The following is a 24,120-nucleotide window of genomic DNA, read 5'->3' as shown; positions in this document are numbered from 1 at the left end:
TCCAACGGACACAATTAAGGCGGCCGCCCGTAATCTCTGCCCTTCAGGCGGCTCTGCGGCTGTCTTGCACGGATGGAAGAGCGAGGAGTATTTTGCATTGTCGGCTCTTGGAGAAGCTGTCGGCGTCTCCTCCTCCTGCAGCCCACAGACTAGGAGCGCGAGAAAGCCACAGATATTTATTTGACCGAAATATGTGCATGTACTTTAAGTCAAACAGACCCCGATCTGTCTTAAAGTGGAATCTGCATTAACCATCATTTCTTGCTAAGGTCAGTTGTTAAAGCTTTTTACAATCAGAGGACCCACAAGAGGCGCCCAGTTACAGGATGACTAAGTACTTAAGTATTCCCTGAAGAAAGCTTAGTGTCGCATTTACACATTTGTTTATGTATTTGTATACTTTTTTATGCGGTGTTCTGACTAAATGCAACCCAGGTGCGATGGGATCGAGGATCGCAGCGTTACATGTGCACAGGTTGCCCTCCTCTCGCTTTAAAAACTTGACCAGAAGCGACCGGTTGCGGTCGAGGTAGATAACGATGGAGGAGCACAGTCCCATTAGCGGTTCTCCTGCAATCTGGCGAGCTGCAGGCAGCAGATGTTTATCTCGTGGGGTGGTTTTCTGCAAGAGGCTCTCGCTGCGCGTACGCGGAACAGCACGACGTCCCGGCAGATAATAGCGGGCTAGGAGCGGGCTGAATGTTTTCGAGACGAACATCTGACGACGATGGACGGAAACAGAGGAATGTGCAGGGCTGGCCGGGACGGATCGGGCCGATGAATGGAGCCCTTTCTTCTGCGAAACCCTGCTCCCTTGAACTGCTGCCTAAATACACAGAAGAGTCGCTAGTCATTTGGAGTCGTGCGAATCTCAAGCCCCTCTACCCTCACTTACCTGGTCCTAGCCTCCCACATTACCATTGGGTGGTGGTAAGGGGGGGGGGGAGTGTCTGATAAAACCACATCTGCGGGAACACTGTCAGAAATAAAGAGTAACAATCAGTACCTTTGCTTGTCGCTGTACCCTCAAGGGTCTGTCAATTGTACTCTAGCTGTAGGTAAATGTACCTTTTAAGGTACAGAAATGGACTATAAAGATTTTTGTACCACTGGGGTACATTAAAGATGTTTGTACCTTGGGGATGTTCCTCAGGGTCTGTTTCTGTGCCTCTAATTAGACTACAAGGTGCATTTTCCAGAGAGAGGGGTTAGGGGCATGCCATGACTGCACCCACCACCTCAGGGATAAGAACCCAAGTGCAGTCATTTAGCAGGTGATATCTCAGCACCACACTAGTCCAAATGGACCAGTGTGAGTATTTTTTTCCCAGCAACTGAGGTGTCAATCCTGCCACCAACCCCCAAATTTCCCTGAAAGTTGGAGAACCTCCTTGCAGGGCTGGATGTAGATTAACATCATAACCAGGACAAAGCAATTGCAGGTTAAGGGCCTTGCTCAAGGGCCCAATGGAAGAGCATCACTCCTGGCATTCATGAGATTCAAACCAGCGACCTTCTGGTCGCTGGCACAGATCCCTGGCCTCAGAGCCACCACTCTACCTGCTGTACAAATTGTACAAATTGGTACTCTTTTTTTCTGGCAGTGTAAAGTGATCCTGGATCAGATCTTAAGCGGCACTGCTAGCAGAGTCCTGCCAGTATGGAACACCAGGATCATGCTGTTCTGCTTCTCTGGCAGCAGGGAACAGAATGGTTAAGGTCTCTGATTCCAAGGCAGTGGTACAAGCCGAGAATCATGCAGTTAATCTCAGGTGCTATAGTTACTTATTCTGCTGCATAGATTTATAAAATCCTAGGCTGTTTCAGATAAACACGACAGATAAATGTTCCACTGAAACCTCCTTTGAGGGTCATTCAGAGGAACCAGGTCACAGCTGTGGAATTTAGCCTGCAAAATATTAGTTTGAAATACAGTTTCTTTGCTCTTAACCACCAACCCTCCATCATGCAAGAACGAAGTCATGCACAGGTAGGGGATCCAGGCATGATTGGGCTCTCACCTGTGATGGGGGGGGGGTCACCTGCATTCATTATATTAGATTCTGAGATGGTGAACTGTTGTTGAAAATCCATAGGTTCACATCACAAACTGCATATCAAAGCCAAAATGTACTGCTACCCAACCCAAGGGGCGATTCTAGGATTTTTTAAGGTGGGCGGCATAAGTGGGGCAGCCAACCTTCTCATTACCCAATGATATGTTTAATCCGGTGAGTGACAGAGGACAAGGTGCTCTGGGGGCCAATCAGTTTTCACCTGGGCCCCTATTGCCTTGCCCCCTCTATGCACCCCTGACCCAGCCATACACCTAATAAGTCCAACATTTTCCACAGTCATCTTGTAACTCATATCCTTTTCTGTTGTTGGGCCCCCTGATGACCACCTGAGAGTGTCCCCTCGTTTTCCGTGTCATTTCCCGGGCTTTGCAGGACACTCTGCTCATTGGTCCATTGTCTTCTGACAAGCTGCACCTTAAAGTCTGCCACTGAATCGACGCAGAGTAATCAGGCTCTTCGGGTTGCAAACAACAGCAGCTCTTTTGAAAACATGCGCTGACATGTGCTCCGGCCCACAGAGTAACAGGAAATACTCCATTACCAGCCAAAAGCTGGCTACGCTCTTTCAGCTCTTCCTCACTCTATGTGGAAGAATTTGCCGGAACGTCAGTAGGAACGTCTTTGCTAGCTTCAAGCGAGACAGGAAGCCGTACCCAATGCCTTTTCTGAGAAGCTATTTGCATTATCTCATTGCTTAGTGATTGCCTTTTGTCCTAAGCCACAGAGAAAAATCGACTTTACTCTTTTATAGGGGGTTATTCGCTGTAACAATTCGCGTTTCGGTGCTTTTCTGCTTGTATACCAATGACAGGTTCTGAATGACAATACAGTCAGTTTCAAAACCCACACATTGGTACAACGACTGTTAGCAGAGAGTGTTGAGGCTTCAGCTGGTCTGGACCCCATTTACATACACTGTGGAAAATATTAAGAGACCATCTATTAATTCTCTCTATGTATAATCTCCAGCATATATATATATAAGGAGAGACAGGTGGTTCAGACAGGGCAGGACATCACACACACACACACACAAACTGCAGCCTGGTTCTTTCCTGTTTCTCATTAATGAAGGACTTCTTCCTTGCTTCACACCTGCCCTTGTTCCCCATTCTTTTTGAAGGTCACTTGAGGTCATCCTCCGATTTATGAGGCATTGCCAGATAAGTCGATGGTCATCTCTGGCATTAGAATGTCGCTTCTGCCCTCTACCTGGCTGGTTTCTGGTCGTTCCCAGTGTCTCCTGCTTCACCTTATTCTTGTGTGCTGCTGTCTTAGAAACTTTGAGCCTGGAAGTAACCTGCTGCTCAGCGTAGCTTCTGCCAGCAGAACCAGGATTAAACCAGGATTTTATATTGCAGATTTTTTAAATATAGAGTGGTCTCTTATTTTATTTTCCAGAGCTGTATATTTTTGGTTAAAGACATTTAGTGATTTATCCCAGATTTTCATATACATTCAGGAAATTTTCACATATCGTTCAGCAAATTTTATCGCATGAGACCCTCCCAGCTCAGCAAATGTAAGTGTGGGGTAGCCAGATAAAACCCCAGAATCCCTCTTGTGAATGGGTCTAACTCAGTGTACCCCTCACTTTGGGGGGGGGGGGGGACACAAACAAACAAACACAAGCTTCTGGATTGTAGAAGGAAGCAAAATGCTTGTACACAGATATGTTGAAGTCATGCTCAAACCCTGGACCTTTAAGTCCACCATCTATCTGCAGACCTTCCCTGAGCCCCTAAATGCGGGGCATTAAGTCAAAAGGGAGGGGTTTGGCGTGTGAGTGCGATTCGTGCTGAAGTCTTCGTTAGTCGATTTTTTGTAGTCTTATTTCCGTTTCTGCGCCAGATGCTTACTTGTCACTTGGCGGCTTGTTAATAGGATGCCCCCCCCCTCCTCCCCCCACCTCCGCATGTTACTTCCTCTTGGAGGGATTTCTCAGCAATCAACGGAAAAAGCTTCATCTTGTCAAGCCAATATTTTTAGGAATGGGATGGGAATCAAGGTGTTACAAAAGACCTTATAGGAAAGAGACACAAAAAATACACTTTTGGGTGGGTGAGATGTACTGTGCAATGCAGCACTTCCCTGATAAGGCGTTCCATGGTTACTGGAAAGTGGAAATCAGAATACACCTATAAGAACAACCACTGGGAACGAAGGGCAGGAAGAATTAATCCATATGGATGATCATGGATGCCTGACTTCCTCCTAGCATAGGAATGGGAGCACTGGCTGTTTGGTCAGGGGCAATTCTAGGGTTTTTTAAGGTGGGGGGAGGCATAAGTCATACACCTTATCGTTATCCAATGATATATTTTTAATCTGTGAGTGACAGGGAAGATGGCACTCTGGTAGCCAATCAGCTTTCAGCTGGGGCCAGAGGGCCCTCCCCTGTATACAGCTCCCTATATGGTTGAGCTTGCAAATGGACTCCCCAGCTGGAACAGCCGTGATCCATTTTCTCCTGACAGGATCTTCTCGATCTTCATGGGGCGTACTCTGGAGGTAACATCTCCACCCGACAGGGCGTCAGGACACACTCATTGGAGGACACTCACAGAGTGGTGCACACTAAGGAGTTAACCGGATCTCAGGACTCCCTTCAGAGGGATTATTTTGGTCCGGTCTCCACACATGTCACTCCCAGACAGACAATTTCCCCAGAACACTGGCCTTGTGCCTGTGATCCGACCCCCGCTCCCTTATTTGGTTTCTTAAGGGCCACAGTCACTGCGCGGAAGCCACTGGATGCCACAGTCCAGGTTCTGGAAGGCTCCAGAAGGAAATGATCTCAACACTGTGACGTGAAAGCCGCTTGGCGGTCTGCACGCAGCAGCTGGGCTGCGTTTTGGCCCTCTTGAGGTCCAAGAAATCAGTCCAACAAACAGGCCTTGAGGGAGAGTTTGGCCTTTCGGACGAGTAAATCCGACGGGTTGTCCTTTGAACACTGGATGTCGGAGGTGATGTGTCAGTCCGGCATTCAGTGAGTGCTGTTCTGATTAGACATAAAGACGGCACCATACTGCTGGCAAACACTAAAAATTCTGTGGTAATATATATAACTGGGAACTCCATCCACCCCTCCCCCACCCTGCTCAGCCAATTTCAGGACCCCCATCCGGTCAGCAAAATCTGCATTAAGAGAGTCCAGTCAAGACAGGGACTAAAACCACAGAAGAAGAAGAGTCTCATTGTTGGTGTGTATCTGCATCATCTCTGGCCGCTGGTGGGATAACATGGAAATAACTCGTTCTAATATAGACTTTACAGCAAAGATAGACTGTGAAGCTCACATTTCTCTCTGAAAAATAGCTACTGGTTTTATCATCACCCCACCCTATATTTCAGTTCAGTGCCTTTAGCCTGAGTATTTTGCAGGAATTTGCTCAATTTTCATAATCGTCTTAGAAGTTCAGGTGAAGTGCCCTCCCTCAAGGGTCCAATAGCCATGCCATGTCTTTGACGAGGGGCGAGCAGCCATAAGGAGGCCCTCAGGCTAACACTGGAGTGTTACTCCGACGGGCATGGTGTCGACTGCAGGGATAGCCCAACACTTCCCAGGAAACGGTGTGCGGCTGCAGCTGACTAAGGTCCTGGGACAGTCAGCACATGGACGGGGAGAGAGAGGTTCAGGGTCCAGCTGCATTCAAGCTTCATTAGATAGGGGGAAGCAGCCAACGGATTTGACCAGGGATGATCCTCCTGTCCAGGGAGAAGCCGTCACACTCATCTCACTGGATCGGCACCTGGAGGTCAGTCCGGTGTTCTGGCTGACTCCTCCTGTAAAAGGGGTGGTGGGGGGGGGGGGGTTTAAAACTCTAAGAAACCCCCTCAGTGGTTTTAGAGCAGGGCCTATCCTGGAGCTCAGGCCCACATGTTCAGTCACAGGCTTGGTTCCTTGGCTGTCAGCTGGGTTGGACCTGCCACATTTCACCTATAATCCTATTTCATTAACCTTTTGGCTACCTTCTCTCATGAGCCTAAGCCTGGTCCCTGAAAGACTTGGCCCCCTTCTGGCCTGGATCTGCAAAGCTTTATAGATAAGCCTGGTTCCTTAACCACGCGGCTGCCTACTGATCCTTGCCAAGTCATTAGGCCAACTGATCCATAGTGTCACTCAATTAAGCAAACATAGAGGGTTATAAACAGGAATCACCTGGGACAAGGTCCAGGCCCCTCCATGGACCTCCGCTAGATAAATGATCAGAAGATGGATGGATGGATAGATGGATGGAAATATTTATAAAATTATGCTATTCCCAGTGCCATTTATGTAGTGCTTTAATAAATGATGTTCCTGCAGGGAACTGAAGAGTGAGATGAGCCCCCCTGGTCGAGGGGGGTGCATTTTGTGGGGTTGGGATGACACAGGTGGCCGGACCACAGAGTTACACTGAGAAGTTTTGTTATCCCCTCGTTTTAGTTTCTAAAGCCATTGTGAATCTGTGGAGAACATCAAACCATCTGTGGCCCGGGGGTGGGGAGATGCTCTCTCATTTTGGGTGGTACCAGGAGAAATTGGCATGCAGAAGACACCTGTGGATATCTTACGAGATCAACACTGCAACACAACAACAGACACCCCCACCGAGTTTCTGTGCCACAATAACCAACAAACATTAATGAGATGATTAATGGCCTAATTTATGATGAAGACATGTGTGGCAATATGCCGATTGATGCTCCTGAGGTCAATGCCCTGCCTAAGGCTGGTCTGAACTTGGTTTGACCTATCCAGCTAACCTGAGGATTTCTGCCAAATGCCATTGCATTTCTATAATTAACAATTATTTGTCATGCCAATTTTTATGTATTGTTTTGCCCCAAGGCTACATAGATTGCTGCTTTTACACATTTTGAGTCCCTTAGCTTTGAATAAAGCTTAAGGCTGTACGGCTCTTTCTGGGAGCAGAAGCCCAGACTGCAGCCAACCTCAAGGCGGCTGTGTGGAATAACTCCGGAATCGCCACCGAAACCACCGCCGTGGCATTTGTAAGTCAGACTATCAGTATCAAACCACACAAAATGATAGTGATCAACAGATATCTGACCCACACTTAGGTTATCTTGCAGGCCTTGCATGTGGTGCTGGTGAGAAGATTAACTACACTGCAGTAGACCCTCATCAGTGAGAGGTAGATGATGCACATGATACATGAAACCAAACATTATGGATTAAGTTAGTGCTCTGCTTGTAGTAGTAACCATTTCAGATAGCTGTAATCAGAGGTCTGCGAAGGGCTAGCATCTTGTCCAGGGTGTCCCTAGCTTTGTGCCCAGGGCTGCCTGGAATAGGCTCCTGGCCTTCTCAAGACCCAGATCACAATAAGTGGATGGATGGATGGATGGATTTTCAGGCAGCATAGTGCATAAGCCAAGGTTCACCCTGAATGGAATGTGGATAAAATTGCCTGTGTGATGCTATTGTCTTCCCTGTAATTTCACTCTCTTCCCTCTAATCCCACTGTGTCCTTTGTCTTCCCAGTTTATTCCCTTTAATCCCAGTATCTCCCCTTCTTCACCGTATTTAATTCCACGCCCCTTCCCAGTGATCCCAAAGTCTTCCCTGTGATCCTTGCATCCAACCTCCTCTCTCTCTCTCCACCCAGTCCACTAGACCCCACAGAAGAACGCATATTTGTCCCAGCTGGGGGGCTGCGTGGGCTCGGGCTGGGAAGACATGAAGATGAAAGGGAGCCTCTTAATTACTGAGACAGGCGACTCCACTCCTCCCCACCCCTCTGCCCGTCAGACACCGTGAAGCGATGCCACCCAAATCAGTTCTGCTTTCTTTATATCCTGCAGAACCTGTATCAGCCCAACCTGCCGATTCTTAACCACTGCTGACAAAACAGAACAGCTTGGCAATGAATATATGATACAATCTAATAATAAGAGCAAGAGGGTTTAGGGTAAGAGAGTATTTTTAGGTTTAACAACCTGTGAAACCTGTTAAATGCTTAAAAATAACAATGCAAGACCTTCCCCATTCACAAGAAAGTTTCTATATAACATATAACAGCTGCTAGGGGATTCAATTTGTAAGCATGTAACGTGAAATAGTTTCTAATAAAATGTTACGTTATTGGATTTTGGATTTTACAGCAGGTATTTTATTGAAAGCAAATTAATAAACTTTTTTTTTTCGTCGGAGTTTGATGGCTTTTTGATGGAGTGGTTCAGCTCAAGGATTTTCCTCAGGGGTCCGACCGATTTGCTTGAATCGCAGCACGACCAGGTGGTCTGGTGCTTTCGGTACAGCTGATCATGGGAGGACAGGCAGGGAGCAGGGATATAAAACAGGACCACCAGGCAGGTGTCAGACCCAGAGAGATCCGCGGTCCCAGCCTCGGGGGGCAACCTGCATTCCAAAGAGATCCAAATGCCCAGAACCGCTTGAATCACCACCAAGAGCTATCTGAGAGCCTGGCCATTTTCTGGAACCTTCATCACCGAGGGATGACACGATAAGTGATTATTATACCAAAGCAAGGAAAAGCAACAGGGGACAATGTCACAAAGCCCAACAGCAGGAAACAGGAATTGTGTAAACAAGGGCACATTGCAGATTGGTAAAATTAGCAACTTTTTTACCCCCCAGTTCCATTTCTTGGTAATTATCTGAAGATGATCCTTGGCTGGCAGGTAGGAAAGAGCACCCCCTCCCCCCGTACACTTAGCAAGCAGTGGGATGGCATACTGCACACGCTCAGTATGGTGTTTCTCCATTGGCCCCGCCCCCTTCCCTGTGACGCTAAGCCTCGGAGCTGCAGTCACACAGCTTCCCTCCACTGCCTGGTCTCTGGTAGAGCGGGTTGGGGAAGGAGAGGGAGTGCGAGACCTGCACGGGACACATGGAACATGACGTCACCATTAGCATGGGCCTTAGTGATCTGAATAGAACCAAAACTGGGAATGTTAATAACATATGAGACCTACAGTCATACACCTCAACCAGATATTTCCATAAATATGCAAAGACTGCCTGGAAATCCCTTTCATCCGTTATACTAGATAAATGAAGGAAATTAAAGAAGAAGTGCCCCATTATTATAGGTGAAAAGTGAAAGTTAGTGACTGTAAGTGAAGATGTTTGGTCACAAAAATATATTTCAGAAAGTTTGCAGTATTTCTTAAAATGCCACTGATGAAGAACTACCAGTTCCAGAAAATGTCAGGCAATTTTATTTTAAAAAACTGTTAAATGTCTTGACTAAGTTTGTTATTTTGAAATGTCCCAGTTATTTATAGGTGAGGTCTGTACTTTCCTTTTCCTGTAAAAATTCTGGAAGAGGGTTGAGTGTCTCTGCCAAACAGAGTCAGACCATGAGCGCCATCGTCTGGATGTCACATGCCCATATCCGTGAACCTAAAATTATTTGTAGGGAATGTAGGCATATTTTAAGCCTACCTCAGCGTCGCTCAGCCAGGGGTAGACGCTGACGAGAATCCTGTCAGTGGTGGGGAGCTGAAATAAAAATGAATCATTTGATGAATATGGGAGCAGCTGCTGGTTTATCGGGTGAGGTTGGGATTTGCTGCTGGTTGATCGGGTGAGGTTGGGATTTGCTGCTGGTTGGTTGCATGAGGTTGAGTTTTGCGCATGTAACTGGGTCTTGCTGTCGTTTAGGTGCATGATTGCTGATTAGCTGCTTATTGTCTGAATGACGTTGGGCTTTGCTGCTGGTTGGCTGAATGAGGTTGGGTTTCGTTCCTGATTTGTTGGATGAGGTTGGACTGTGAGGACCGATGGTTGATGTTCATATCTGATTGGCCGGCCAGTGTGAGGTTTAATGGGAAACATAGCTCAGCATCCATTGTTAGAATGCATTTAAATAAAAAGTATTTTAAAACACAGTGATAGGAAGTAATGGATTTGATCCAAAGAGGACTAAGCCAAGCCATCGGGGTTTGCATTTAGGTAAAATCTGTTTTGTTCAATTCACAAGAACAGATCATTCTTGCAGTAAAGAAATTGTACTATAAATAAGTACAGATATTATAATCCATAATGCAACATCATGGAAAATAATTATGTAAAATCAAATTGACACACTCAGTATGGGAAAGTAAATTAGAATACAATGTATGAGAAAAAGAATAGAAGAGTCAACACGTACCTCAGAAAGTGAAAAATAGAGCAATTACTGCAGATCACATTAGTTAACCACTAAAATATCCAATTACATGGCAAGTAGAAGCAGACGTTTGGTGAATCCAACACTGTAGTTTTTTTCTTAGTTAGGAAGAATCACATCTTATTCCCTGAAAAGCAAAGAAATGAGAACCACTCATACCTTGTGGTCAGAAAGGTCAGCGGTCGTCTTCTCCACAAGCCTGCTTTGCATTTCGCTCGGTCCCCTGCCCCTGTCCACCCCAGAAAAGGAACAACCAATGAACAGTGAGATTCTGACCATATGTTTTATGTTGTAGAAATAAACCTATCACGGCACCATCCTCAACTCACGTGAAGCATTGGTACTTTATCTGCAGGAGGACCAGAATAATGGCAGTGACTCCGCCCACCAGGAGCATTAACCCCGCCCCCAGGACTCCACGCATGGCATCTGTGCCAGATTAGCATACAGGTTAATATGTCTTTTAATGTGATGCGTAACAATGATTAAAATCAAATCAAATAAGTAATAAAACAGCGTCCAGGAGACAGAACGCCATCCCTGATCTCCCCGTCTCTCAGCCAGGAAATCATGCCAATTTATTCCTGATATCCCTGGCCGTGAGATTTGTTTTCAAGATGTAGACATAATCATCACAATAGCTCTGCAGGTCAATAACTGCCCCCCACCCCCACCACAAGCCTTACCTGGCCCAGTAACCACGGGAACTGAGGGAGAGGTCGGCAGGGGGTGTTTTTCCCTCAAGTGGCACCGTCTGCCCGTCCATTTGGGGGAGCATCTGGAAGGGGACGAGGCAGACGGTCATGAGACTCATATAAACTTGCCAAGATCATGACCTTCTGCTGTGACCTTAAACACAGAAAGCTTCTCTAAAGCAGTGTTTCCCAATGCAGTCCTCCGAGCAGGGAGCTGGTAGGGAGCAAAAATGTGGACTGCCTGGCAGGGTACTGGGAGGGAGCAAAAATGTGGACTGCCTGGCAGGGTACTGGGAGGGAACAAGAATGTGGACTGCCTGGCAGGGTCCTGGGAGGGAGCAAAAATGTGGACTGTCTGGCAGGGACCTGGGAGGGAGCAAAAATGTGGACTGTCTGGCAGGGTCCTGGGAGGGAGCAAAAATGTGGACTGCATGGCAGGGAGCTGGGAGGGAGCAAAAATGTGGACTGTCTGGCAGGGTACTGGGAGGGAGCAAAAATGTGGACTGCCTGACACGGTCCTGGGAGGGATCAAAAATGTGGACTGCCTGGCAGGGTACTGGGAGGGAACAAGAATGTGGACTGCCTGGCAGGGTACTGGGAGGGAGCAAAAACGTGAACCTTCTGTTTGTCCCCAAAGACCAGGCTGGAAAACACTGCTCTAAAGGAAGAGCTTCCTGCATCCACACACACAACACAGAAAAATCTCTGCTAATAATCGATGACTACAGAAAAATCTCAACTCAGGTGATAATCAATAACTACAGATGAATATGACAGTTCAGTACATAGTATGACCTCAGATGTATGAATCAATCAATCTTTAGGCCTTCAAAAATCCATCCACTCATCTTCTAAATGCTGATCCAATACAGGGTTGTGGGAATTTGAAAATGAAGACCTGTCAGGAAGGGGGTGGAGTAATTGTGAGCATCGGGCGATGTGTCAGGTGACACCCTGACGACAGGCCCTGCCCCCTTGCAGAGTCCCCCCCCATCCCTAAGCCGTCTTGGAGCTGCCGGATCGGTGAGGCTGGCTTTCCGGTGATCCGCAGCACCCCCAGTCCCGCGTTTTGCTATTCTTCAGTGTCAGCACTGACAGTAATGGATAGACTAGAGGTGTGATGATTCCAAGCTGCACTATACCTGCATTATACACTCGACAGATTAATACATCACTTTAATTATGTGCCGGAGAGAGCCGACAATTACAACGCATCTGTGTACATTTATAATTTACTGAACGAGCAGGACTGGCATGCTGGCTCAGTGGGTAACACTGTCACCAAGCGCCGCCAGAATTGTGGGTTTGAATCTTGCGTGTGTGTGGAGTCTACAAGCTCCTCCTGGGCTCTGTGGGATTATTCCATGTTCTCTGGTTTCCTGAGAAACATGCCATTAGATGAACTGAAGTCCCTATATTGCTGGAGTGTGTGTCCTGTGTGACACACCAGCATCCTGACTAGAGTGTCTCCTGCCTTGTGCCCTGTATTTCCTGGGATAGACTCTAGGGTCATGTGACCTATGAGGGATGCAGACAAACGCTGCAGAAAAAAAGGCTGATGCTGAGATCCTGCGCAGGGCACAGATGACCACAGGGCGGCAGGGCGTCCCCAGCTCGCACATGGCCATTTCACTGCAGCAGTGGACTCCCAAGCACATGGCCATTTCACTGCAGCAGTGGACTCCCAAGCAAATGGCCATTTCACTGCAGCAGTGGACTCCCAAGCAAATGGCCATTTCACTGCAGCAGTGGACTCCCAAGCACTGGGAGGGTTTTAGTCTGGGGTCCCCACACACAACGAGGGCATAATGACCGGCACTATCTCGGTAAGTCAACCTTAAATGTTAATGCAGCCTTTCTCAATACAGTTCTTAGGGATCCCACATTTTGCAGCCCACATTTTGCACCCTCCCAGCTCCCAGCCAATCAAGAACATCGAAAACCTGGCACACCTAGCTGGGAGGGAGCAAAAAATGTGGACTATTGGAGCTCTCTGAGGACAGGGATGAGAAACACTGAGTTAAGACATTTATAAGGCGCGGAATGTGAAAACTCAAGCATTAGTGCGGGTTTAAATCACATTTACAATGTCTGTATCTATTAAAACACTGATCCCGGACTCAGTGGGAACAGTTAATCCTAACGGTATGACATGGAAAACAAGTCTACGGGAAAACCGGGTCATCTCCGGGACAGAACCACGTGAGGCTGAACTGTGGGGTGGGGAGTATATGGCAAAAACCTCAGGGCGGGGGGGGGACGACTCATATCTACATTAAACAACATTTAATGACGTGATACCCCCACCTACAAACACATGGCTAATATGATAATAATATAACTATAGGAAAGTACGCCTTCAGCTAAACACCCCTCCCAGCCCCCACCCCAGACCAGAGAATGCTTAATACCGCTTAACGTGACTAGGCTAATTGCCTCTCCTGATACCCTGTCCTTCTTGCTGTTAGTGTGGTTTGGGAGGGGGGACTGAGGTCAGACAGCGCCCCCCCGAAATCCAGGCCATCAAGACTCATGAAGACATGGCTCTGGTGGAGAGGATGCAGACTGGGGGGGAGAGGTACCTCCTGACAGCATACTAGTAAATTCTGACCTAGTTTTGCAAGTTTCAGAGGCTCTTGTCAGGTTTGGTTACTTCACAGCAAGAACCAGCAAGATAGTTACCTGCTTAGTTCATAAACAGCTAAGACAGTTTTGGCTGGATTTTAAGCCTTAGGGACTGCTGAATTACCTGTGATGGGGGGTTATTTAATGAGGGCAGTATAAACACAAGATGAGGTTCACACAATTAATCCCATTTGGATCTATTCCTTCCCCAGAGGAAAACTCCAACTCGCCACATTGCCCCCTCCCACTACCAGCTATGTGGTTCATCGATTCCTAGATCAGTATCAGGGATAATTAACTTTAATGTGTCCTGTTTCCTTTACAGCTCTGGAAAAAATTAAGAGACCACTCTAAATTTTTTTTAAAAATCTGCATTTTTAAATCCCGGTATAATCCTGGTCCCGCTGGCTGAAGACTACACGGTAGGCTGCTTTCGAGCAAAGACAGCAGTACACTAGAATGCTGTTCATGCTGAGGAAGAGAGATCCTACCCAAAAGACAGAGAGAGAAAGATCCTGTTATCATGAGACAGAGAATGATTCTGTCCTAATGACATAGAGAGAGATCCTGTTATAATGAGTTAGAGTGAGATCCTGTCCTAAAGATATATAGAGAGAGATACTGTCCTAATGACATAGAAAAAGACACAGACAAAGAGAGAGGGAGAGAGAGATGGAGATCCTGTTATAAAGAGTGAGAGATCCTGTCCTAATGAAACAGAAAGAGATCTTGTCCTAATGTAATTGATAATTTTGTACAGTATTAATTAAAAAAACAAGAATTGAATTGATGATCAATTATGGTAAACATAATTACTTATAAGCTGCTATGATGTAAACTTCAAATCCATGTTACATGGAAGGTTTGATTACTATACCATATTCAATAATTGTCCTCTGGGTTGATTAGTAGATACTAGGGGGAGAATGGTGAGCGGTTGCATCCGAGAGATGCAAGAAGAATACAGAAGTCACAAGCAAGAACTTGTTCGTGTGCTTTCATTTAATTCACCCACGTCCACACTACCTGCACAGCTACAAATATACTAATGAAAGAAAGAGAGAGAGAGAGAGAAAGAGAGAGAGATGATTCCCTGATGAAATAGAGAACTCCTGTCCTATGGACAGAGAGCATGGGTCGTAATAAAAGAGAGAACGATGGTGAGCTAATGAAAGAGTGAGAGAGAGACAGAGAGGGAGAGCGAGAGAGAGACGGAGCAAGGAATTTGGCCTTATTCCCTGCCCAGTCGGGTCTGGAACTCATTCTGTAGCCAACAGAAGTGACAGTCCTGCTTCTGCAGGAGTCCAGGGATTCCAATTCAGGATTTCCGCCGGCACCTTCTGCTACAGACGAATGTGTTCGGGCTCAGCATCCAAGCCAAGCCTCTAACGCAGCTCGGCCCCTCTAACCCTCCAGCACAGTTCCGGAGTACCCCACCTGCCAGGTCTCACCTGCATGTCGGTCCAGTGAGCTCCAGATGGCAGGTGCCTCCATTCATGCAGTATTCCAGGGGGCAGACTGGCAGGAAGAGAAAGGCATGTGAGGTTGTTGCAGGAGCCAGACCCACAGCCTTAGAGGGAGTTAGGGTTACTGGGGTTAGGTTTAGGAAAGGCTTCTTCTCCCACAGCCCCCCAAAACAAAAGGTTAGAATTCCTATCTGTATTTTTGCTGGAATTCCTTAGGAGAAGGTCTGTGGTCCCTATTTTCCTCTGTTGTGGTTTGTTGGTTTGTTTCCTTTATTGGTATGTTTAGAGTTAGGGATTAAAAAGTCCACAGCAAAGCAAGTCCACTAGCAGGAAACAGGGCTGAGCCAGTGTAGGGTGGGGAAGGCAGGCTGTGGAAGGCCCTGGGCTGCTTGGCATTCTGGGTAAGGGAGAAGTACACCTCCCCCACCATGTACACACACACACAGCTGATAGTTTAAGGTGAGGAGAGAAGCAGCTCACTGTGGCAGCTGGACTCATCGGGCTGAAAGGCCGGGCAGTCAGGGGTGCCGTCACAGAGTCGCCAAGGGGGGAGGCAGTCTGCTGTGTCCTCGCAGAGCAGGCTGTCGGCAGGGCACCTGCGGAGGGCTGGGGGGGGGCACGGCACACACCAGGGGCTCATCAGCAACCACAGTAAGGAGTTCTGGCCAAATCCAAACAAGCACTGAACTTCAGCCCGGAATGTTGCTGGTGTTTATCACAGCTCAAGCCAATAGTGATGGAAACAGCAACTCTCTGAGAGAAGCTGGATCTTATGACTCCTGTTTTTCTCAGAGAGTGGGGGTACTAGGGTTAGCTACAAAAAAATTACTACGATGATTGGGCAATATTTGGATCAAATTTACCCTGGACACCGGCCTCACAGCGGCTGCAGCTCTGCTGCTACAAGGAGTTTACATTTGGTAATGGCCATCAATAACAGACTGTTTGACTTCATTTCATTAGAAATTTAATTTCTATTTAGTTTGCACAACAACTTATCGACATAATATAATTATAGCCTACACTGGGATTTCTGCTCTGACTTTATCGTACACATGCAGCCTCCACTTTCTCGTTGAATACCATATTTTGGAAAAATGGCTAAAATATGAATATTTATATTTGTTCATGTCTATGATATATAGCTTAGACATGGAAATTAAAGGGAAAGGTGTCAGTTGTGTAACCTGTTTGATGTCAGTATGAATATCAACAGACTCTTTAATTGTCTGTTTTTGCGGAGAACTGCTGACCTCAGCCATGCTGAGACTCTAGATGAGGCATCGCTGCCGTGAGTCGTGAGTCATATCTGAGATACACGCCTCACACCGGCAGCTTGGCTGCTCTGATCTGTTAACATGGGCGGCGAAAGTGGGTGTGTCCCAAAGTACGCAGTGGGTGTGTCCCAAAGTACACAGTGGGTGTGTCCCAAAGTACGCAGTGGGTGTGTCCCAAAGTACGCAGTGGGTGTGTCCCAAAGTACACAGTGGGTGTGTCCCAAAGTACGCAGTGGGTGTGTCCCAAAGTACGCAGTGGGTGTGTCCCAAAGTACACAGTGGATGTGTCACACAGCACAAAGTGGGTGTGTCTCACCAATATAATTTTATTATGCGTGGACTATGTTTAGAGGCACTAAATTACTCATATTGCCAGACCTAATGTCAATGATCTACACTGTAAACATTATACAAAGTGACACCCCTGCTTTGTAAGTGAATATACTACTTCGAATTTACCCCCCATAGGAAATGTGTCATGTAAATTAAGTTTGAAGTGTGCTTACAAACAGTAACCGAAAAATTCTGCTCAATCTGTCTTAAAGGAACTTAATGCGATGACGCCTCTCGCTTGTGACTGGCTGGTTCTCTCTGCTCACGTAAAAGGGAAGTGGAGCGGATTCGGGGCAAGCACTGAAATTAGGATGCAATGACAAAAGGAACAGGTCTGAAGCATGAGTCGGTTCCCTTCGCTCGTACCAAGGAGTCGTTCGAAGGAATCAGATGGTTCACAAACGCCACATTACTGCGAACCTTACATTTGCGTGGGACCCCCAGGGCGCCCCCTGTTGGTCACAGACTGTTACTACACTGGGGGGAGGTGGGCTGGATCTAGATAAGATATGGAACTTTATTGATCCCTATGCTTGGAAATTTCTGTCCAGTAGCACAGAAATAATGCAATACAGTATAATGTAAGTAGAAAAAGATATAATAAGGAGAAGTAAAGACATTAAATAAAATAAAATCCAAAATAAACATAACATTAACAAATGTAACAATAAATAATATGTATACTGTAGCTGGACTGAGATTAAAGCACCTAGTTTATCAGATCATCCCTAGGACTATGGTGAAAATAATGCAAAATTATATACAGTACATTCAATGTTTGTGCGGAATACTACTATCTGTAGAAGACAGACGTGCTCCTGAGGAGTAACGAGAAGGAGAGTGGTTCAGCGTGAGCGTGGGAAAGCTGCCATCCCTGTGGCCGTCCATACAGGCCCCGCCCCCACGAAGGTTGCCTGCCACGGCTGAGATCCAGCCCCTTGCATAGGGGGGGGCTTAAGCGTGATAACCTGGGTCTGCTGGTGTTAGCAGCCCGGAACCAGGTAACGAGGCAGCTTTCCGAAGAGATGCCAGCAAGCTGCGATCAGGGCCAGAGGCCTGAAGTCGGGCTCATTACCGGAGCAGCAAACCCCCGCGGGCTTCCCCCCCCCTAGCAGCCTCCCCCCCCCCCCCCCTAGCAGCCTTCCCCACCCTAGCGGTACCACTGCAGGCTTGATTAGGAAGGGAGCATTCACAGGCCGGAAATAAGAAATACTTTTATAGCATTCATGGAAAAACCTCCAGCAGAGCCGAAAATAATGTAACTTGTGTTTTATGGCATTTTATCATTTATGATGGTGGCTCAAGGGAGGGGTAAGGGGCGGAAGGAATAGTGGAAGCTTCTGGAACAAGGTGGGGGGGGAGGAGAGGCAGACAGGAAGCACGTGGAGGGCAGTTTGAGACTCCTGAGACAGTACAGGTTTGAGTCAGAGTTATAGCGCCCCCTGCAGGAGAAAACATGCCCTGCATGCACAGATGGATCCTCCCAGGGGACTTACGGCAGCTGAACTCGTCCTCCCCGTGGCGGCAGTCTGGGACCCAGTCGCAGCGCAGCAGGCTGGGGATACACCCCCCGTCGGCACACTGGAACTGCCCCGGGCCACACAGCTCCTGAGGGGGCACAGTGCCGGGCACGCGTGGGGGGCAGCCCTCCTCGTCGGAGCGGTCAGCACAGTCCTGCTCGCCGTCGCACAGCCAGCTCCGCGGAATGCACTGGAAGACGCTCTGGCACTGGAAGAGGTGTGAACCGCAGGCGCTGGGCTCTGCTGTCATGGGGGCTGGATCAGTGAGGCAACACAGGAGAAGAAATGACACACACAGAGGAAAACATGAAGGTACAGTATACACAGACACAGACAGACAGACAGATAGACAAACAGACAGGCAGGCAGACAGGATGACTGACAGACAGGCAAGCAGGCAGGATGACTGACAGACAGGCAAGCAGGCAGACAGGCAGGATGACTGACAGGATGACTGATAGACAGGCAAGCAGGCAAACAGACAGGCAGGCAGACAGGATGACTGACAGACAGGCAAGCAGGCAAACAGACAGGCAGGCAGACAGGATGACTGACAGACAGGCAAGCAGGCAGACAGACAGACAGACAGGCAGACAGACAGGCAGACAGGATGACTGACAGACAGGCAAGCAGGCAGACAGACAGGCAGGCAGACAGATAGACAGACAGACAGGCAGATAGACAGGCAGGTAAACAGATAGATAGATGAACACACATACTTGAAAAGATATACTATATATGTAAAAAATACATATAAACATAAATACATGAGAACAGATCAGCAAAAAAAAACTGACAAGACAGAATACTGCTAAACAGCCTGGTCCCTCCCAGCCAAAGACTGAAATAATAAATGGACCGATAACTCTGCACTCCTAACTCTGAAACCTGAAATCTATTTATTTAATGCACATTCTGCTCATCCAATAAATCTTTCTTTAAAATATTTTATGTTTATCTATTTAAAAAAAATTTTGACCCACTAAAATGTTCACCTTGGTGTTTGACGCATGAATCACGCTTCTGAAACTGACAAAAAAAGTTACTCTGACTTTGATACTACCTAACCAATGAATAAAGTCACGAATATACACGCACACACAGACCAAGACACTATATACACATATATACACACACAAATAGTCAAGCACATGGTAAGGGGAGGCCATGGGAATATGGTATGTGTCTTAAAACTGGTGATGACATAATACTGTTTCCCTCCAGACCCGGATGCCCTGGCTTGATTCCACACCCCGATTGTCGGCTCCAGCTTCAAAAGCTCCCCGAAACGACCTCCCCTCCTGTCTCCTGCACCCCCACCCCATCCCTGCGACATGTGGCTTCATCCTGGGGGTGATTCTAGAATTTTTTTAAGGTGTGGGGCATAAGGTGTATTGATTTATAAAGAGGGGGAGGCAACCTTATTTTTAATCAATGATATAGTTTGATTTTTTGAGTGACAGAGGAGTGGGCCAATCAGGTTTCAGCGGTGTCCCTGTGCCTGTATACATCCCTGGCACACCCTGCTGGGAGTGAGTCCTATGTGTGCACGTGCAGGCACAGTTTTATTCAAATCAGCCAGGGGTTTAATCCGTGAGCCTCACCTTGCCTCGCACTGCTGGAGGTGTGGAAAGGCTCAGGATGATATCGCCACCCGATCTTTGCCTTCTCTTTCCAGCCGTGTGGCATTTTTTCAAGGCTTACCCATAATTTGCATGTAAAAGCAGTTAAACATGCACATCACGTGTGCTGGGGGCTGTCAAGGCTGAACCCAGAGGAGGTTTATTTACAAAAGCGTGCACATCACTGAAGGGATGCTTCAGACGTGAGCACAGCCCTGAAAAAGGCTTGGTGGATAGACTACATTTACCGGCCAGTACCAAGGTCCACTGTGGGCTCACTCTATTATTATATTTAATTTATTTAGCAAATGCTTTTATTCAATGCGATGTACAATTGAGAAAGCAGGGCCCCCAAGTCCCTGGTGGAATTTTCGGTTAAGGGTTTTTGCTCAAGGGGTCAATGGTGAAACCACTCTGCCAACCCTGGGATTTGAACCTGCAACCTTCTGATCACAGGAACAGTATTCTGGTCCAAGCATGTGTATTAAAAAAAACAGGTCTGAGGATGGCCAGAAATTGTGCTGAAATATTCCCAGTATAAACAGATCGATGCCAGGAAAACAGATTAACGGCAAATGCTGTTTAGAGAAGACAGTGTAGCAGAAACGGGAAGCCTGGTGCTTCACTGAGTAGCACTGTGGCTTCACACTGCCTGAGCTGAGAGCTTAAATCCCCCAGTTTGCATCCTGATGATGTGGAAATGACGCCCGCCCCCTTCAAAGCATTTTTACAGAAAATCTAAAGGAATAAATGAATACTGCTGGCCCATACCTGCTGCCTTTCATTTGTGTTGCATTTTATTTATGAAAAACACGGCGGAGGGGTGGGGGGAGGGGGGTGGCGACTGAACCTGCACACAGCTTCATAAATGCATCTGCCTCTCCTATATGCAAACACCTACCTACAAAAAGAGCGAGGATCAAGACAGGATTTGCTCCTACCTCCCTCATAACATGGTGCCGTGAAGGAGATGTCATCCAGGGCGATGTCCGTCCACATGTCACCCCCGACCTCAGCCCGGAAGGCCACACGGAAGGGGGTGGGGCTAGACAGCATCACACTGGCATATTTCCACCTGTCGCCCTGGTTACCAGCTGCCGCCCACATCAGCAGGTCGGTGCCGCTCTCGCCGAAGGCGTACACCTGCTCGAACCCGAAAACCATAAGCCACAGCACAGGATCTGAGTAGCGGCTCAGAGTGCGAGTCAAAGCTCAGAGCACAAATCACAGCTCAGTGTGTGATTCACAGCTCGGAGCACGAGTCATAGTGCGGACCGTGAGTCCTGGCACAACCTGGGAGTCACAGTCAGAAAATGAGTCACAGCACAGAACGTAAGACGCAACCCAGAGTACGAGTCACAGCTCAGAGCGCGAGTCACAGTACAGAACGGCATTAAATCTCAGGGCATTAACAACTGGCAGAGATCCAACTGTGAAACGCATAAACATGATGAATTTTAAAGCTTTCACTTTGACTCAACAAAATCCTCTAATGCAAAGGTCTTGGAATCCCACAGGACTCGCGGCATTCCCATAATAGCCTGTGTCTGTCAAACGGGAAGGTGCACTTGGGAGGCAAACCAAAGACGTTGCGCACGCTTTACAAATCGGGCTTTGGAGGCTGCCGGTGGTTGTCAAGACAACATCGTTACTCCCCGTCACACGGGAGGGTTTGCCGTGCTTATTCATGAGGCTCGATTAAACTCAAACCCCATGCAGGTAGCGCCGCTAGGAGCCCCAGAGAGTCTGTCTTGACTTCACCATTGCTTTATTTAGGGCCTGAACGAAGGAATCGGAGGGCCAAACACCTGCCTGCACTCCAGTCCATTGTGTTGAGGTCACCCCCCCCCCCCCCCAAAGAGCCTCCACTTAAAGGAAAAATTAATCAGCTACTGACATTCAGGTTTTTTTCTTCCTTAACGAGATGAAACCAAATTATACTCCCCAAGAAATGCAAAAACCCTGCAGGCAAAAGGACAAACAGCTCTACGTCTCTCCCCTTGGAACTTGACCAGGACAGCAGAGCTAGGAATTAAGTAGATACATGTAAATTCTTTTATCATTTGGGTACCATTTCAATAGCGAATAACTCCTCAACTTTCACTCATTTACATGCCAAACTGTACAAGCTGAGGGTTGAACCCACAACCTCCCTGTTCCTCAAGCACTTTGGAGGGATTCCCACTCACCTTGAGGGCACCCATCCGCCGCGATCCGTACATGTAGTACCAGAAGCGGAGGTGGCACACGCCAGTGCTGGCTGGGAAGGGGGCTTTTGTCATCACCGTGGCAACATCGCCCTCCCTCTGCACGGCAGAGGAAATGTAAAGGAAGCGCCCCTGTCCGTCTGTGATCAGAGAGAGGAGAGGAACAGTCACAGCACCACACAGAGGCCAGTGTGGGTAACATGCAGCACCTCGCCAACCTCAACCCTAGTAAGAAATTAATGTAGCAATCAACAAATCAAGCGGAATCTTTCAGGTCAAATGTTTGTATGTATATCAAACCCCATGAACTGTTTGGTGGACAAGAAATAAAAAATACTGAAGAATATACTGATGGTTAAGCAGAACTTAATGAGAACCTTGTGATGCTAACCAGCTCTTAGCAGTCTGCATTCCTGGGGTAAGACCTGTCAGATGTTAGAATAAGGCCGTGATACACATCACAGTGTCGCTCCTGGGGTTTACACCAAACACACCCCGATTACACCACTGACACTAAGAAGTCCAACCATGACACCTTCATCTTGGCGAATAATGAAGGACGCCTCAGCATGGCAGATTACAGCAGCTTCAACATGTCCAATCAAAATGACTTTTACATGTCTTCATTATACCACAGTAAAAGAGTATCAGTATAGCGAACAGAATTGAATTGCATTGAACATGAACAGTGAAAATGATTTCTGTATAACCAATCTGCTTCAAGATAGAGTGCATAAACCTAAAAAACAGTGAAATTATGCCCACAATGGTCTGTAATATCATTCAGTTCATTTCATTTCACAACAGAATCAAACCAAGGTCCTTGGCAAGGGTGTGTAGAAATCCATAATTACATAATGTACACAAAATAGCAACATAAACATTCAAAACAGCGTCAACAATCCCACCGAAAACAAAGAGTTAAGAGCTTCTGTAGCATTTCATAACCCATAAATCCTTCAACACAAACCAGACAAAAAGTCTGTAAGCAGAATATTTTACCGCACAGATATTACAGATGGGAGAGGCGTGCTCAGGGAAAAGCAGATTCAACTTTACGAAGCCCCTGTGTTTGGAAGGAGGGGGAGAGAGAATTCCAATTTAGATGCAGACAGTGAGATCACAGAGCGCAGGCTAGGCTAGGCCGATCACCCTGCCCGATATGAGTCCCATGCGAATCGGAGGGCGCCGATCGCGGCGATGAGCTCGGCATTACGTGGTGCTGCATGGAGGAGAATGTCGCTCGCCATCAATCACCCCGTAACTCAGTGCTGACAGCAGGCGAGGCGAGGCGAGGCGAGGCGAGGCGAGGCGGTCACGTCACGGGACGTCCCGGGGTGTTGGAAATCAAGCAATGGGATGGGGGGTGGGGGGGGGGAGATTAAATCACAGTGATGTTTATGGGGGAGAAGGAGAGCTCAGTCGCTCAATAGACTCCTTCAGGATTAGACTATAATTATAAGTAACTGGCTTTTATTCAAAAGCCCCTTTGCAGCCGCACATAGAGAGAGAGCAGCACCATCCGTGACACTTCAATCCAGTCAGCGCCCCCCGATGACCGCGATCGATATTGCCCTTTTAAGAAGTAAGGATGGACGGGAACAGAGGGAATGTTTTCTACATGAGGTAAGAGGTCTTGGATTTTCCCGCTGGTAAGTGACCTGCGGCCAAGCGACATTCACGCCCGGAACCATTCCATTTCCTGCGGCCTCCGGGCTTGGCACACGACGTGTGTTTTTTACTGTGTGCATGTGTTTTCCATGTTTACTCTCAGATTCCTCAGCACAGTTTATCGGTGTAATCTGCAACACGAGCACGAGCACCCAAGGCCAATCTATCTGGAACAGTATCGCATTGTCAGTATCTGCACAAGCTGATCTCCTACCAACATCAACCTTCATCATCAACACCCACCCACATCCTCTCAATACACCAGACACACAGAGTGGGGGTGGGATTTGAACCCACAACCCTGGGTGTGAGGAGGCAGCACTACCCACTGAACATCTGTATCTATTGTGAGTGACAGACTTCCTGTAAAAATACATCAGCACAATGACTGGCATCCAGTTTATTTTGGAGTCGAATCATACAATATGTTCACATGGGTCATAAACTTTGTTGTTTCATGCTAGCTGTTCACCCCATTGCTG

At 47.4% G+C, this 24,120-nt stretch overlaps 1 protein-coding gene across 2 annotated transcripts in view; it reads right to left on the bottom strand.

Moving 5' to 3' along the window:
- Positions 1–8,192: 8,192 nt before the first annotated feature.
- Positions 8,193–24,120, bottom strand: part of malrd1 (MAM and LDL receptor class A domain containing 1) — a 66,682-nt gene continuing 50,754 nt past the window's right edge. For both annotated transcript variants that reach the window (XM_023818198.2, XM_023818199.2), the window contains exons 29-38: positions 21,950–22,107; positions 20,702–20,903; positions 18,115–18,393; positions 15,489–15,614; positions 14,994–15,060; positions 10,909–11,000; positions 10,552–10,651; positions 10,382–10,451; positions 9,496–9,552; positions 8,193–8,925 (exon numbers count right to left, since the gene is read on the bottom strand). In XM_023818198.2, coding sequence (XP_023673966.2) covers positions 8,839–8,925; positions 9,496–9,552; positions 10,382–10,451; positions 10,552–10,651; positions 10,909–11,000; positions 14,994–15,060; positions 15,489–15,614; positions 18,115–18,393; positions 20,702–20,903; positions 21,950–22,107 — 1,238 coding nt within the window. In that variant the 3' untranslated portion in view covers positions 8,193–8,838. The remainder of the gene's footprint in view (positions 8,926–9,495; positions 9,553–10,381; positions 10,452–10,551; positions 10,652–10,908; positions 11,001–14,993; positions 15,061–15,488; positions 15,615–18,114; positions 18,394–20,701; positions 20,904–21,949; positions 22,108–24,120) is intronic.

The sequence above is a fragment of the Paramormyrops kingsleyae genome, chromosome 4 (assembly GCF_048594095.1).
Source record: "Paramormyrops kingsleyae isolate MSU_618 chromosome 4, PKINGS_0.4, whole genome shotgun sequence".
Taxonomy (NCBI): Eukaryota; Metazoa; Chordata; class Actinopteri; order Osteoglossiformes; family Mormyridae; genus Paramormyrops; species Paramormyrops kingsleyae.
Note: the sequence above shows the minus strand (reverse complement) of the source record. Positions and strands in the feature narration are given on the sequence as shown.